The sequence below is a fragment of the Schistocerca piceifrons genome, chromosome 4 (genome assembly GCF_021461385.2).
Source record: "Schistocerca piceifrons isolate TAMUIC-IGC-003096 chromosome 4, iqSchPice1.1, whole genome shotgun sequence".
In the NCBI taxonomy this organism is placed as follows: domain Eukaryota; kingdom Metazoa; phylum Arthropoda; class Insecta; order Orthoptera; family Acrididae; genus Schistocerca; species Schistocerca piceifrons.
In genome coordinates this window covers 317,848,552-317,866,468 of record NC_060141.1, presented here as the reverse complement: position 1 = coordinate 317,866,468, position 17,917 = coordinate 317,848,552, and the positions used below count along the sequence as shown (strand labels likewise).

At 40.0% G+C, this 17,917-nt stretch overlaps 1 protein-coding gene across 1 annotated transcript; it reads left to right on the top strand.

The window, feature by feature from the left end:
• The first annotated feature begins 15,770 nt into the window (after window positions 1–15,770).
• On the top strand, window positions 15,771–17,582 carry LOC124795283 (probable palmitoyltransferase ZDHHC24). Its single transcript, XM_047259235.1, has one exon. The coding sequence runs from the start codon at window positions 15,859–15,861 to the stop codon at window positions 16,684–16,686; it is 828 nt and encodes a 275-aa protein (XP_047115191.1). The 5' UTR covers window positions 15,771–15,858; the 3' UTR covers window positions 16,687–17,582.
• The last annotated feature ends 335 nt before the right edge of the window (window positions 17,583–17,917 follow it).

Here is a 17,917-nt window from a genome sequence, read left to right as displayed (position 1 = left end):
CGGATAACTGTGCTAAAATTGACGATAAAAACAAGCTGATTATGTCGGCGAGGTGAGCCATTGTTTTTGTTTTGTAGGAATGTGTAAGTGAGTGGCTTATGATCTGTGTAGATAGTAAAATCTCTGGCTTCTAGTTGTGGGCAAAAGTACTTGACGGCCTCGTAAATCGCGAGTAATTCCCTGTCAAATATGCTCCACTTTTGTGGTGATGAAGACAGACGCGAGAAAAAAGCCAGTGGATGCCATGCGTCAGTGTGGAACTGCCGTAATGCTGTACTTATAGCTGATTGACTCACGTCTACAACTAGTGTGAGAAGTGCATCAAGCTCTAGGAGTGCGAGCCACTTAAAATGCAGAGCTCATTCCGTCCATCTACTGAATCAGTGAGCTGCCCTCGATTTTCACACCAGTGACTGCTGTGGTCAATGGTTCTTGTAGCTCATCTGAGTATGGCAGATGTTGATAGAAGTTAAGTGTGGCCAGAAAACGAAGTAATTCTTGAGCAGTCTTTAGTCAAGCAATCTGTAGGACGGCTTTAACTTTTTCCAGTAATGGTAGTGAGTCGGCAGATGAGATCTAGTATCGCAGGAAGTTGATCTACAATTGACTAGACACGCACTTAGCAGTGTTGAGAACTGCACCATACTGCTCTAACCGTTTAAAGACTTCAATTAAACGCTGTTTATGTTGCTCATCGGTGGTCGAAAAAACAAAAAATACGCCTAAGTAGGCAAAGCAATAGGGAAGATCTTCCATCACCGAGTCAATAAATCTTTGCTATGACTGCAGAATTCCATAGGTCAAATGTCATAGAACATTCTCAAACAATCCAAGTGGAGTGATGATGGCTATCTTTGGAATATCTTCCTCTACAACTGGAATTTGTGTAAGTGCCTTAGCACAACCAAGCATACTGAGAAACGCTGCTCTGAATCAAGTGTGATTGTAGTTGCGTAACAAAGGCACTGGGTACTGGTCTGGTAGTGTACATGTATTAAGTACGTGACAGCCTCTGCACAGGCACCATTCACCACCCTTCGTTGACATTAGGTGTGCCAGAGACCATCATGGGTTACTGCATTGACGAATGATTCCTTCATTCAGCATGGCTACAAGTTCCGTCTTCTCAGTTGCTAAGCAGTCGGGAGGTGACGTACCTATCTATGCATCCCAGGTGGGCACATTGTTACAAAAGAAATGTTCACTGCAGACAGACAGTACAAGGTTGTTGGTCGACTGCTATGTAACAAGGTCTGTGGAAACATACACAAATCTAAACCTGTTTCTACTAAATGCTTCCAGCCTGACTTTCTGTTGCTTACAAACAAGTGCTACGACTATGCTCGACAATCTGATGATGTGCCTGCGTCTGATCACCGCTGGTGTTTGGGAAAGTGCAAGAAGTGGTGCATTTGCGCCGTATCACAAAAACTGTAACGATACCAACAGATGGAATATTAATTTGTCCCAGAAGTCAAAATAGTTGCAGAAGAATGGCTTCTTGTCCTTTTGTGGTGTTGGTTTCCATTGCTACTATGATCTCACTGAGACAACAACCCACTAACCCATTTGATGAACACATCAACATTGGCTGCAAGATTGTCGTAGTCTGTCCTTATTACCATTGTTGGCAATATGCTGTTGTCATTGTACTTACTGGAGTGGATGTCATTTATCCATGATCTTGTCAGCAAAGTCGGCCACTGCATCCAGAGGCATATGAACTGATTGATGACAGCTCCATAATGTATGTAGCAAGTTGTCAGGTAGTGTGCCAGTGTCGACCTTGGTTTTGAAGTGCCTGAGACACTAAGATGGCTTCCGATCGCTGATATTATCCTGAATTAAAACTTGCCTGATCTGTTCTTCTTGAGATGAAGAAATTCTACATATCAATTCTGACTTTAACTTCTTGTAGGAGTTCTTGGTAGATGGCACAGTTATTAAATCTTCAATCTCGGCTGTGTATAGAAAGTCTAAATGGTTCAGAACTATTATGAACTTGGTAGAATCTGCAGTAATTCTGGCATAATGAAAATTTACGCGAACCATAGAGCTGGGATATGTGGCCAGAAGAGCGGTAAACATATGACTAGTCCGGAAACAGACAGTACTGTTACATCTGGGATTTCTGTCATAATTCACAAATCCTAATTAACTCATAAATTGAGTTACTCCTTTATCGTACTGCTGGCTACATCATGTCGAAGTCATCAATGTTAGAGCCTCTAGATGTTAGCTCTCCTAACATAAAATCACTTAATTGAGTAACTTTATTAATTGATAACAGATAGTACACACTTGCATCACAATGCAAAACTCTAACAATAGGGGAGCTTGAAATAAAAACACACTGTCTCTAATCGCTAGAAAAAATCTGTCATCTCCGTAACTATAACTGGTCAAGGAATGCTGTAACATCACAGAGAACAACACAAAAAAAACCATCGCCTCTGACAGGAGGTGCATGAATTCTTTGACAGCTCGCGTGAGCACAGTAGCTAGCTGTCGACAATCTCAGCTGAGGGCACGCGGTTAAATCGTGGCTATAATTTTAACGATTTCTCGTTACACGTTTTCATTACAAGTGGTTTGATTCATAAACACAACAAACAGTTTCTTCACCAAACAAAAACATTTGCCCACAATTTCTGAAAACAAAACACACAGTTCGGCTGATGTATGACATCTAAAAGTCATAAGAATGAACAGAGATAAGAACAATGTGATTGGAAAGCAATTGGATGTACTATATATATATATATATATATATATATATATATATATATATATATATATATATACGAGCTAGCTCACATGTGTGATCTTTATCCCTGTGCAAAATAGTTTCCGTCACTGTCGTCAAAGTGGAGTGTGATCATGACAGCAACTAAACTTTTTTTGAAATCCTATTTTCGTAGTTTGTAGATATTAATTTTGAAGAGACGTACGTCATATTTGAGCTCATGAGACATAATAGAAAATATCATAAAAAGGATAGTCGGTACACCCACTTTGGAGTGATAGGCTAATAAATATAAAGTTTTTCACAATGTTTCTTAAACCTTGACAGTATTGAATTAAAGTTTACCAATATTTTCCAATGAGTGTTGAAAATTTTGATGAACTTCGCATTTTACATGAGATTGTCTGTTCTAACTCGACACAAGCTGTCCCTAGCAATTGGAAATATTATTCGACTAATTTCCGCCCATCCTTTAATTTTGGTTAATATGTCCAAATATTACAAATTTTTGTGGAAAAGTGACGCGCTTTCTACACTTCTGCATGAATGGTATGATTGATATCGTATTCGAGCACAGTCATGTTATGTACCGACAAGTGCCCTTAGTTACATGTACATTACGAGATACTGTGGCTGGGGTGAGTCGTATTGCACGCTAGTAGAGTCACGTATGACGTCATTATGACGTATACACGCTGTATAAGACTCCTTAAGAGCTCTAACGCCTTATCGAAGACGACAGAGACAGTGTATCGATTTTCGTGATCGTTCGAAACTCTAAACTGCGGTAGCCATTTTTGCAGACTTATTAAAAGAACAGCTCATTATAACCTCTCTTGGATTATTGAAAGTAATTCTGGACGCTATTGACGTGTTTATTTTCTTTGAAAATATTACCTGCCATCTTTTGGAAAAAAACAGCTCACAATATGCTTCGTAAATGGTAAATTCGGGAGGCAGTGGTACCCTACGTCATAGTGGCTCAGTCACTCACAAACAGTGCTACATTGAAATTGATCCTATGTTCAGATTGCCTCCAAGTAACAAAGTGGTACAGAGCCCACGTTAAACTCAATACAGGTAGGGACTTCTCTTCAGAAACAGTTTCATTTGTCAAAATTAAAAACCGAAATGTCTAACGCCAAAGAATATCCTCCAAATTGTCAACCAATTACAAATATCATTGAAGAACTAGATCAGTGTGTCTGAAGTTGTCTTGGTACTATTAGTGTATTAGTAAGAAATATTGAATATTACCTCCAAACAACACTTTCGGAATTTTCAATTTCACCAGGGAGAAAGACTGGTGGTAGTCTGACTAATTTGAAGTGAGTCGTCAAGGATGTCATGAGTCACATCTAATGCTAAATTTAACTTCTCATTTCGTTTCTGTGTACATGATAGGTGCAGCATTTTTGCTGAAATTAGGTGACCAAAGTGCTTTTTCCCCAAATACCAGTTCCAAGCGACTGTACTGAGCTGACAATATTTGCAAATGGTCCTTTGTATTAGTAAAGTGCATCGTTTTGTTACCATTACTCAATTGACAATCAACACATTTTAAAATTTTCAGGAGTGTTTCATTGGAGTTACCAAATGCTTATGAATACTGCGTTGGACAATGCTATTTTTCAGGAAAATGGGATGAAATATTAAACTATCTGGAATAATAATCTGTGGCATGTTAACACTTTGTCATTAGTCATGACCTGAGCTTTTAGAATTGTGATGAATAATATTAAGAAAACTTTACATTTTACTGATATTTGTGTAACTGGTCGACAATGTCCATCTTTAATTTTAATAACTGAATCATTTATGAGGGCAAGTGTCTACTTGCATTGAGTTTAACATGGATTCTCTTCCACACTACTAGATGGTGACAATTTTCACTTTTAAAAAAGAAATTTATCATCAGTAGTTTTGAACACAGGACTTCTTTCACAATACAACTTTCTTTAACTGAGTGTATCACTGTAATGGTGATACATTGATTCCCAAATTTACCATTTAAATGCGTATTGTGAGCTCCTTTTTTCCCAGAAGTTTGCAGGTTAACATTTTCAAAGAAAATAAAGACATCAGTAGTTTCCAGCATTGCAGTGAATATACCAGTTGAGGACATTATGAGCTGCTCAGCGTGCATTAAGGTCAGGGATATCAATACTAAAGTGGAGAGACTAGTCACATGTGTCTTTGCCTAGAAAACCGTGATGGTCTTAGGTGGAGTTGCCATATTGTAACGTGATAATAGTGCTTCTTGTCGTTCTTCTGCTTGTGACTTCAAAGTGAGTCTTTCTGTAACAAACATGGTCAACAGTTGTGTTGCATACGGATGCAGTAATCTGTGGACAACAGGAAGTGTTATTCACTTCCACCTGCTGCTTTCATTTGCTTTAATATATGATAAAGGAAGCAGTGTACAATAAATTCAAGTCCTGTAAAAAGATATCTAAAAGCTTTTTAGTTTTCCTTAATCGCATCAAGAACTGTTACAGAAATGGGTTATGCAATATGAAGAAAATACTAGACTCCACCTAAACATCGTCATTTGTAGCTCTCCTTTTACAAAAGACAGCTACATGTTTCGACCAGGCGGTGATAGACAGCTGCTGAAGGATGACGCTAGACCAGGTTTATTTAGTTTTCCAGGCCATTTGCAAGTGAAAATCAATCGGAGAAGGCAACTTTTTCGGAATAAACCATCAATTTCTGAAGTAAAACCATGTATTTAACTACCAAAACCGATACACATTGCTGTTAATGTTTCTTTCTGGGTTTGTAATAGCTCGTAATTGTTGTTGGCGGATTATTTTAATTTTTTTTTTGAGGAATAAATGAGACCCAAACTACAGATACGTTGTGTGAATCCTACGGCAATCGTGAGAAGTTTGATCAAGTGTTCAGACTGATGCCTCTCACAGAATTGTGGCCCTTAGGAAAAAAGTGAGACAATTGTAGGTGAAACTTAAGCGGTGTGAAAAACGTGCAGAAACAATGGCAGAATTGATTACAGTACTGAAAAAAAATTGTATACATAACAACCTGGAAAGTGTTCTTCAGGAAGGTTTTAGTGGCTTTACTGCAGATTTATAGTTACCCAACTAAAAAACAGTGGTGCAAAGAAGCAATCCAGGCGATACAGTGAACTAACCAACAATTTGCCCTCATTCTGCATTTCTATTCCCCTAGAGCATATAGATTTGTATGCTCTATGTTTTTTTGCCCCACACCAGTATTCTTCATGGCAGGATGTCATCACCAAATTATGAACCTGGCTATCTATAAGAGGTTTTCGACCATCTAAAAGATAATACCAGTGTCTAACGTTATCTTAAAGAGTGTGCACTTATTTTTGATAGTATGTCAATCAGAAAGCATCTTGTATGGAACAACAACAAAAAAGTCTATGCAGGCTTTGTTGTTTTGGACAACATTGTGAATATACATTGTGAGTCACTAACTATTGCCACCTAGAATAATTCTGGAAGTATGACAGTAGCTGAAACGTTTGTGGGACAGAAGTTGCATGGGACAATGGGAGCCATAATATGACATTGGTTTTTTGTCGCTAGTTAGGGTCGCATCAGAGATATGAAGGTCAACTTTGTTTCTTTTTTTTTTAATGAGATGTTATAGTTTGGTACTTGTTTTCTGATAGTGGCTATAAAGACGAGTCCAATGATGTGTAACAGCATGGTGTTTGAAGGTCAACGAAGGTCAAAAAGGTTGCAAAACGTCCATTTACAGAATGTGTTCGAAGTGATGACCACTGGTATCAACACAGTGCTGCAATCTCCTTATCATGCATTGAGTGGTATTCCTTATCACTTCAGCACTTACCAAAGCACATGCTCTGACAATTATCTGTTGTATATTGTGCAAATAGTAAATATTCTCCGAATATGGCGTATCCATCTAACATGCAATTGACACATAAACACCATTCGACAGTTTCGCTATACAACACTAATAGGAACGGTAAGACTTTACTGCTTGCTCAATATACAGATAGAATAACATCGGGGAGAGGCTACAACCCTGTCTCACTCCCTTCCCAACCATTGCTTCCCTTTCATGTCCCTCGACTCTTATAAATGCCATTTGGTTTCTGTACAAATTGTAAATAGCCTTTCGCTTCCTGTATTTTACCCCTCCCACCTTCAGAATTTGAAAGAGAGTATTCCAGTCAACATTGTCAAAAGCTTTCTCTAAGTCTACAAATGATAGAAACGTGGGTTTACCTTTCCTTAATCTATTTTCTAAAATAAGTCGTAGGGCCAGTATTGCCTCATGTGTTCCGATATTTCTACGTAATCCAAACTGATCTTCCCAGAGGTCGGCTTCTACCAGTTTCTCCATTCGTCTGTAAATAATTCAGGTTAGTATTTTGCAGCTGTGACTTATTAAACTGATAGTTCGGTAATTTTCACATCTGTCAACATCTGCTTTCTTTGGAATTGGAATTATTATACTCTTCTTGAAGTCTGAGGGTATTTCGCCTGTCTCGCCTTGCTCGCCAGATGGTAGAGTTTTGTCAGAACTGGCTCTTCCAAGACTGTTAATAATTCTAATGGAATGTTGTCTACTCCTGGGGCTGTGTTTCGACTTAGGTCTTTCAGTGCTCTGTCAAACTCTTCACGCAGTATCATATCTCCCATTTCATCTTCATCTACATACTTTTCCATTTCAATAATATTGTCCTCAAGTACATCGCCCTTGTATAGACCCTCTATATATTCCTTCCACCTTTCTGCTTTCCCTTCTTTGCTTAGAACTGGGTTTCCATCTGAGCTCTTGATATTCATACAAGTCGTTCTCTTTTCTCCAAAGGTCTTTTTAATTTTCCTGTAGGCAGTATCTATCTTACCCCTAGTGAGATAAGCCTCTACACCCTTACATTTGTCCTCTAGCCATCCCTGCTTAGCAGTTTTGCACTTCCTGTCGATCTCATTTTTGAGGCATTTGTATTCCTTTTTGCCTGCTTCATTTACTGCATTTTTATATTTTCTCCTTTCATCAATTAAATTGAATATTTCTTCTGTTACCCAAGGATTTCTACTAGCCCTCGTCTTTTTACCTACTTGATCCTCTGCTACTTTCACTACTTCATCCCTCAAAGCTACCCATTCGTCTTCTACTGTATTTCTTTCCCCCTTCCAGTCAATTGTTCCCTTATGCTCTCCCTGAAACTCTGTACAACCTCTGGTTTAGTCAGTTTATCCAGATCCCATCTCCTTAAATTCCTGCCTTTTTGCAGTTTCTTCAGTCTTAATCTACAGTTCATAACAAATAGATTGTGGTCAGAGTCCATATCTGCCCTTAGAAATGTCTTACAATTTAAAACCTGGTTCCTAAATCTCTGTCTTACCATAATATAATTTATCTGATACCTGCTAGTATCTCCAGGCTTCTTCCATGTATACAACCTTCTTTTATGATTCTTGAACCAAGAGTTAGCTCTGATTAACTTATGCTCTGTGCAAAATTCTACCAGGCGGCTTCGTCTTTCATTTCTTACCCCCAAACGATATTCATCTACTATGTTTCCTTCTCTCCCTTTTCCTACTATCGAGTTCCAGCTATCCATGACTATTAAATTTTCGTCTCCCTTCACTATCTGAATAATTTCTTTTACCTCATCATAAATTTCATCAATTTCTTCGTCATCTGCAGAGCTAGTTGGCATATAAACTTGTACTACTGTAGTGGGCATGGGCTTCGTATCTATCTTGGCCACAATAATGCGTTCACTATGCTGTTTGTAGTAGCTTATACGCACTCCTATTTTTTTTACTCATTATTTAACCTACTCCTGCATTACCCCTATTTGATTTTGTATTTATAACCCTGTATTTTCCTCACCAGAAGTCTTGTTCCTCCTGCCACCGAACTTCACTAATTCCCACTATATCTAACTTTAACCTATCCATTTCCCTTTTTAAATTTTCTAACCTACGTGCCTGATTAAGGGATCTAACATTCCGCACTCTGATCCGTAGAATGCCAGTTTGCTTTCTCCTGATAACGACGTCCTCTTGAGTAGTCCGCACCTGGAGATCCGAATGGGCGAATGGGGGACTATTTTATCTATGGGATATTTTACCCAAGAGGATGCCATCATCATTTCACCATACAGTAAAGCTGCATGTCCTCGGGAAAAATTACAGCTGTAGTTTCCCCTTTGCTTTCAGCCTTTTGAAGTACCAGCACAGCAAGCCTGTTTTGGTTAGTGTTACAAGGCCAGTGTTACATGCAACCTATGTACCACAAACTTTTCAGCTCTGGTCATACTTTTGGAGTTATTCTTGGTTGCAATATTTAGTGACACCCTGTAGATGCAGAAGAACTGGCTACTGAAGCTTTAGATTTTCAGATAGATAGTGTCATATCCAAATTTAAGTGCCCAATTACATGTTTCTTTGTGAATAAACTGTCATCAGATGTAATGACTGAAATTGTGAGAGTTTGTACCTTGAAACCGTTTTCTGTAGGTTTTCTTAGGGAGGCAGTGACATGTTGACTGCTGTCAACATTCAGACACTGAAATCTTGAGTGCTCACTGAATCTGGAAAATTTTGCTCCTTACTTCAAGCATCCTGCCAATGACAGTAATATTCATGCAATTCCTGATTCATGTCATATGCTGAAATTCGTAATACTTTGGCTGAAAAGACAATTATTAACTGTGAAGCTGGGGATGTGAAGTGGGATTTTACTTTGGAGTTAACATTATCTGCAAGAGTGCAATTCTTTAAAATTTGCCAGTTCACTCTCTGGAATTTCTATAATAAGAAAATGAATGTCTCTTTAGCAGCCCAGACAGTGAACTCCAGTGTTGCTGATGCCACCGAATTCCTAGAGAGTTCCTGGCACTTAGATTTTCAGAATGCCCCTGCCACTGTATAATTAATCCAAATTATTGATAAACTGTTTGATGTGTGCAACTCTAGGAATGTTCATGCTGAGGGCTTTAAACGACCATTGAGAGCTGAAAATGTAAATTATTGGACTGAATTTCTTTGTCATGCAGAAAACTTCCTTCAGACATTAAGGATTTGTTGTGTGTGTGCATTAGTACATCCATGAAAAACATTTGTGCTATAGTTTTTGATGTGCATACATGGTGGTAGAAACTTCTCCCAGGAGTTTCTGTTTTGGGGTACTGAACCTCTAAGTATTTTTTTAAATATATAAACTCTCACAAGATCATCTAGAACTCTTTTTTTCTTTGCATCAGATCTAGGTTTAGTTGGAACAATAATCCCACAATATTACAGTTTCTGAGAACAATGTTGCTCGAGAACAATGTTACTGCAAGTGACAAGAGTAATGTAGATGGCATTGAGAAAGTGAGATCTTTCAGTGTTCATGTATTCATGTACCATAAGAAGCAAAGTGACAAGGTCACTGATGATGGTGAAGATACTGGTTACTTTGAGGCTCTTGATTCAGCACTAGTCAGTGAATACCAGGGTAATATTATTTATTATATATCAGGATATATTGTGAAGAAAATTATGCAAATGTTAAGATGTGCTGAGTGCAAAGAACTTATTACTGAAACTTCCTGGCAGATTAAAACTGTGTGCCGGACTGAGAATCGAACTTGGGACCTTTGCCTTTCACAGGCAAGTGTTCTGCCATCTGAGCTACCCAAGCACGACTCACGCCCCTTCCTCACAGCTTCACATCTGCCAGTTCCATGACTTCCTACAATGGCTAAGGCAGCTACACACCGTGGACTCTGACATCATGGTCAGTTTAGATGCGGTGTCGCTCTTCACGCGAGTGTCACTCTCTCATTCACTCAATATCATTGGAGAGAAGTTCGATGGTGCCCTGCTCGACCTGTTCAAGCATGTACTTATCTCAACATATTTTCTTTACAGGGGTCAATTTTATGAGCAAATGGAAGGAGTGGCAATGGGCAGCCCTTTATCACCAGTGCTCACCAGTGGTAGCCAACCTTTTCATGGGAAGGTACGAAGAGGAGGCACTTGCATCAGCCACTTACCAACCCAAGTGCTTTCTTAAGTATGTCGATTACACATTTGTCATTTGGCTCCATGGCAGGGAGAAGCTAGATGACTTTTTGGAACATCTAAATTCATGCTGAGAGTTGGCAATACTCTCTTAGGATGTAAAGGTTGGCTACAGCGCGCATACACAAGCTCTGGAATCTAAAATATTGTTGTCGCACCTCGCAGCACACGGATTAACTAGTGGCGGTTTTGAAGCCAGGGTAGGAGCCCGCCTGCTGTGGTGCGCAAGTGTGTTGGGCGAGGGGTCGTTGCTGAGCTGCCGTACTGCCGTGTCCACCAGTAGCGACACAGGATTTGGTATTTAGTTGATATTTTTTATAATTTGCAGCGCACTTATTAATTTAAAGAAAAGGGTTTGTGTATGTGCGTAGCAGCACACGGTAATTTTGATAATGATAGGAGTTGAATTCTTAAGGGGAAACCATTGTTAGATTAAATATTGATTTTTTTCATTGATTTCTTTTGTAATCGTCATGGAATTGTTTCACTATGTATTCAATTGAGAAGTATTTCAGTCTGTCTCAAGAGTTTGATTAATTTGTAATATTGCTTTAATGCCATGGAGGAAGACTTACAAACGAAGATATTGTTCAAAGAGCTTCTAGCGTTTTGTTAATTGAATGAGAATGAATCGCTTGCAGAATGTAGTTTTTTTGTTTGGGTTGTCATTTATCGAGTTTAGATTTGACCAAACACTTTCTCTTGAATTGTATGTAGTTGTAGTAAGCAGCAGCAGCCGCAGCAAGAGCAGGAGCCACCATACAGAACATGCATTGCACTCAGCATGAATAATAGGTTTTTTTATGTTTTTGTTACATAATGGAATGTAGCAGATCAAGCAGTGGCAACAGAAAGACCAAGTAAGTTATTTGTTGCGCACAGGACCAATAAAAAAAATAAAGTTTTGACGATCTCTATAATAGTAAAGTTAATAAGACCACAAGCTTGTGATTTTCAGTAGAAAACACGAGATAATAAGATAGAGCTCGAAACTTTCAACGCCACCCAAGTATAAAATTTACTATGAATCTAGAGAAGGATGAACAGCACCCATTCCTGGATGTCCTAGTCAAGAGGAAGGCAGATGGCACTCTGGGGCACAGTGTGTATCATAAACCCACCCACAATGACTTATACCTTTAAGCCAGTAGCTGCCACCCCCTGGCACAGAAGAATGGAGTCTTGAAAACATTAGTTCACAGGGATCAGGCTCTGTCGGATACAGAAAGTCTGGCCACAGAGATAGAACATCTACAGCTGGTGTTCAGCAGAAATGGATACTCCTCCACAGACATCCAAAGGGCACTTTGTGCAACCAGCCAACCACAGGGTACTGAAGAGGAGCCAGAGGAGGCGAAGAAGGTGGCATACCTGCCATAAGCTGGACCTGCTTCTGCAAAGATCAGCAGAATTCTTTCAAAATATGACATAAAGAGTATCTTCTGTCCACCCTCCAACGTTGGGACAATGCTAGGGAGTGTAAAGGATGTACTGGGGATACGAAAACCAGGCATTTACAACATCCTGTGCCAGTGTGGAAAGTCATACATTGGCCAGACAACCAGGACGGTGGATGTCAGGTGCAAAGAACACCAGACGCATCCCAGACTCGGACAGGCAACCAAATCTGCCATAGCGGAGCACTGTCTGGAGCTCGGTCACTCAATGGTCTACAACAACACTAAAATTGTGACATAGACGCCAAGATTTTGGAACAGTGTCATAAAGGAGGCCATCGAGATCAAGGTCACAGACAACCTAATAAACCGTGACAGCGATTACCAGCTTAGCTCGGCGTGGACTCCAGCTCTGGAGCTTATCAGGGCCCAAGGAAAGGACCAAAGAAACTCTTCAAGAAGCAGTAACACTGCAGGAGCAGCGCCAGGCAGGCGCTGACCGCAAACGCAACTCCCAACGCGGGACGGGCCTCTGACCGACGCCACGACCGCAGATGATGGACGGGCCGGGCGCGGACAACAGTCGGAGCACCAGGGAAGTGCCAACGCCTCAGGAGCAGCGCCAGGCGGACGCGGACCGCGAACAGAACGCCCAACGCGGGATGGGCCTCAGAGAGCTGCCACAACCACGGATGGTGGACGCGGCGGGCGCGGACGTCTGTGGGAGCACCAGGGAAGTACCAAAACCTCAGGAGCAGCACCAGGCGGGCGCGGACAGCGAATGGAGCGCCTGACACAGGACGGGCCTCAGAGAGCTGCCCCAGATGGCGACCAAGTCGTGCGTGGACGTCCGAGGCAGCACCGGGGAAGAGACTACACCCTACAAGCAGCGCTAGGCGGGCGCAGACCGCGAACGGAGAGCTCGACGCGAGACGGGCCTCAGACAGCTGCCACAACTTCAGATGGTGGATGAGGCGGGCGCGGACGTCCGTCGGAGCTCCAGGGAAGTGCTAACACCTCAGGAGCAGTGCCAAGCGGGCGCGGACCACCAACGGAACGCCAAACGCGGGTCCGGCCCCAGACAGCTGCCACGACCACAGATGGTGGACGAGGCGGGCGCGGACGTCCGTGGGAGCACCAGGGAAGGGCCAAATCCTCAGGAGCAGCACCAGGCGGGCGCGGACCGCCAACGGAACGCCCGACACAGGATGGGCCTCAGAGAGCTGCCACAGATGGCGACCAAGTTGGGCGCGGACGTCCGAGGGAGCACAGAGGAAGAGACAACACCTTACAAGAAGCGCCAGGCGGGCGCGGACGGCAAACAGAGCGCCCAGCGCCTTCCGGGCATAAATAGTGGACAAGATCCTCCAATACGGCAGTCTCAGTTAGCACCTGAAGAAGGCAACGAGTTATGTGGCCGAAATATTGTGCCAGAGCGACACAAACATCCGGCAGTAGACTCGATTATTCCATATGTCAATAATGCAATGGTTTAGCAGTTTTGTTGCCTAATGATGTGTACAGAACTTTTCTTGTCATGTGTAGAGAGAAATGCACTTTGTGTCACATGTTATTGTGTGAGAGTTAGCAACATATATGATGAAGTAACTATAACAAGATATTTTTCATGTCAATGTTTTGGTCGTTTTATATCGCTACATAGTTCCATCATTCAGGAAATAACATGCGAAAAATGAAAGCAAAAAATGTTTTGCACAGGGGTAAGATTTTTCAGAAGGATAATTCGTCAGCACTCAGCTACTTTAGCTGCAATACGGGAATTACGTATGTAAATACTGAAAAATAATTGCGAAATTGTCCTAGCACGGAAGGTACAGAGCAATAGCTAAGGGCCAACTATAAACTAAACACACACTGCGTCATATAGTACACATAAACTGTAATATAATTTTTTCCATGCAGCAGAACAATTTGACACCTTGCCCAGTTTAAAATGGTGATTGTGGGGTTACGTGCCACGGCTTTGCTTCGTGTAGTAGTCTTCCCAGTTGAGTACTGAACTCACTGGTAAGATTCATCCCTGTGGCTGCACTCCTTTCAAAGATAAACATTGGGTGAAGCACTTTCATGAGGCCATACTGGATGTCGTCATGCTCGTATTTTGTGTGATTTATATTATAACCAATTTATAACCTATGTCCTGTAAATAAATGCTGTTTTAAAAGACCAACAGATTGAGGATCTCTCGAAAAGGTACAATTTATTGATGCTAACTGTCAAATAATGAGTTATCGGCGTTTAAAGCTTTTAGTAGGCGTATGACACAGGACACAGTTATTAGACACACATCATCACAGTGGTGTAGTGGATAACGACATCAATAGTGGCTCAGGAAGTGGAGACACAAATCCAATAATTTTTGGTTCCTGTCCTGCCACATACAAAAAATGTTATTATTGATCTTCACGTTTCTGACAGCTTCTGCGACGTGTCAATAATTTACAAATTAAGCATGAAACACTTAAATGCTAGTGAAAGTGTGTGACTGAATTGCAATTATGGTTCTACATCAGCTGTAGAATATTTCGGATTAAATGATAATTTGTGGCAGACCAGGAACAGAACCACATTTGCCTCTTGTCGTGAGCGCCAAATCCACGTTCGATTCCTGGTCAAGCACAATTTTCATTTCTTTTGAAATATTCTACTCCTGATGTGGAACTGAAGTCACAATTTGCAGTTTCATTTGTAACTAAATGCGGCCGTTGATCGCCAGTGCAGTGTCTCAGCCACTGCACTGCAGCAATGGTTTCTTCTTAACGTCAGAACATACGCGGTATTAATGACTGGGTAGCGAAGGGTTATTTTTTAAATTGTGAGTTATTTCATCATAAATTACGAGAGACTAAAAATCGGAAGTATGTCTGGAACTGGGCTGAAATCGGAAAGCGGTCAGATGACGTCTCTCGCTCGTTAATTTTGAGAGCCATATAGGGGGTCATCATATTTCTATTCTTTCCATATCATATCAGTACATTTTAACATTAACACGCAATGAAGATTTATCACTGCAGGTGCGATTTATTGTAAGTAAATGTCAGTTAATGACACATCGTCTGTAATAGTTTACTATGGTTAGTGTGAACAGTTATAAAACATCTTTTATTACATATTAACGAAGATCCCATGATTAGAGATATACTGTTGTTGTGCAGAAGGAAGTAGGTTTAAATCTAGGTACATGTCTGTTCTTTTGTTTTAAACATCCGCGTCTGTAATTCGTTCTAGGAGTTTCTTACTCGTATAACAGAAGTATGTTTATCAATATTTGATGTTATTTGTTTATAAGCCAGTGCTTCCTCGATAATGAGATCTTTCCATTTGGTGACCTCGGCCTGATTAAAGAACAAGTATGAAATTGCTGCGAATGATACAACCAACTATGATACATTCCTTCTTTCCACGCATATGTCGCAATTTCCAAGGATGCGGTGAGATAGGGGGAATCTAAGTGTACAGCTTAAATTGTTGCGAGTGTAACGAGAAGCAATGATATGTATTCTTGCCTCTCACAAATATTTGGTCCTAAGATGTGTGCTCTTCGTATATTCAACGGCAAAGATATCATATAATGAAATCCAGCGATGAAATGGGAAGATTGGTTACTTTGACATAAACAATCTTGTGTGCGAGAGATAGTGCAACAGAAATGAAATTTAGGAAAAGGATATTACCGAGAGTTGCATCTGACTTGGGAGCTTTCTTATTTGTTCTTTTCATTATTCCAGTGACGTACTGTTTCGAGTTATTCATTGTCTTGCCTGCTCTACATTCCGTGTGGTCATTTTGGTATACACTACATTTCATTTGTGCTACGTATGTAATGGTAAACGTGACAAGCAATTTTGTTGCTGTTGTTGTTGTGGACACTAGTCTGCAGAATATTGTAACAGCATCCTCACAACCAGAGAATTGGCGATACTGCACCGAGTGTGAAACCGTTGCTCCTCCAAGATCATGGCACTGTGATACATGTAAAACATGCATTTTGAAGCGCGACCATCACTGTATGTTTACTGGTTGTTGTGTCGGTCATTACAATTATAGATATTTCTATATGTTTCTTTTGTACGTGTTCATTGGTACATTTTATTCCACTTATCTTAACTGCTTTTACACATGGAAAAACTTTGAACATTTTTCTCTGTTAGGTATAACGAAGTTTATATTTCCAATGGCAATGCTTGTTTTAGGCGTAGATGCTACTGAAAAACAAGTATGCTTATTAATATTTATAATTAATTTCGTTGGTGCAATATTTACATTGGTTTTGTTGGTTCACCACACCAGCTTAGTGTGCAAGGGAATGGTAACACATGAAAAGAGCAAAAATATCACATACTATGATAGTGGTCTGAAAAAAAACTTATCTCAGACTTTTGGAAAGAGGTGGCATATATCTTGGTTATTTCCATTTGTAGCGTCAGAATTGCCAAATGATGGAACAGACTGGAATGATTTGCAGAAAACTGATTGATGGAAATCTGTCACGTTCCTACTGGCATAATTATCAAGGGAAGGAGTTCATGAATGTGTACAGTATCTGTACATTGTGGTTCACTGTTTGTTTTCTTCTAAAAAAACCATCAAAAATTTGTTTAAAACAGATGGAGTTGTATATATGTATAATGAGAAGCAACTGTAAAATATATCATTTACATTAACTATCTATGGATCTGTTTGTCAGTTGGGCAACCAAGAGAATTTATACACGAGAAGAGACCAAGTGTCACAAGATTAACAGTTAACTATTTCTGAACTTGAGAAAAATTAGTTCACTTCTTCACCATGTCAGAATATTTTAGGCCTGCCAGAAATTAGCATGGATTGAAGCTAATCTTTCAGTAAGACTTTATGATAAAAGATTTTCTGGTGGTTTTGCAGACAGAATTTTAATCACATTCTAATCAGTTTTACCATTAGTACGAAAATTGTGTGTTATATTTTTGCTACTAAGATATTGTGATGATGAATGCCTGAGCATATCTGTTAAAAGTGCAACTTTTATTTCAATCCTAAGGGATCAAAGGAACTTTCACTGCCTTGTCAGACATCATTTAATAGAGTTTATAAAATAATTGTATAAGATAATTGTTATTTTTAGCTTGATTGGAAATGAAAAGATTACTTGACAATTTATGTTTCCTTCCTTGCTGCAACTGGCATTAATTTCTTGTTCCACAATTTCTCAATTGTGGCTGCTAGAAATTATACACCACGTTTTCTTGTGCAACATGGTTTAGTTATGTAATTAAAATCAAGAGAAAGAACCTGGGGGATTGGAGAATAATACTTGTCTATTGTCTGACTATTCTTCAAACATTTTCAAAGTTTGGCAAAGCCAGAAGGTTACAAAATATTGTAGTATCTGAAGCTTTACAGAGCCAAATTCTTCATCCAACTGAAATAAAAGTAAATGATGATAAGCTGTAATTGAACAGAGCATTCATAATTGTGGTCAAGCAAAGCACATCCTTTCACTCTGGCTTACTGTGATCTGTTTTATAGGTGACCTGTCACACAGTTTCTCATCTTCAAAGATATTTTTCATTGCGTGAAACCAAATATAACTTAATTTCCAAAGGCCCAAGATATTACTGGTAAATCATGTATTGAGGCCTATTCCACAGTTTCAGCAATTTGAGGGTGGTTATTTTACAATACATTCAATTCAGCTGCTTCATAATAAACAGTATTTCCATTCACAT

Coding starts and splice junctions, on each gene's coding strand:
- LOC124795283 (XM_047259235.1), top strand. CDS start 15,859: ATGAAATTTAGGAAAAGGATATTACCGAGAGTTGCATCTGACTTGGGA.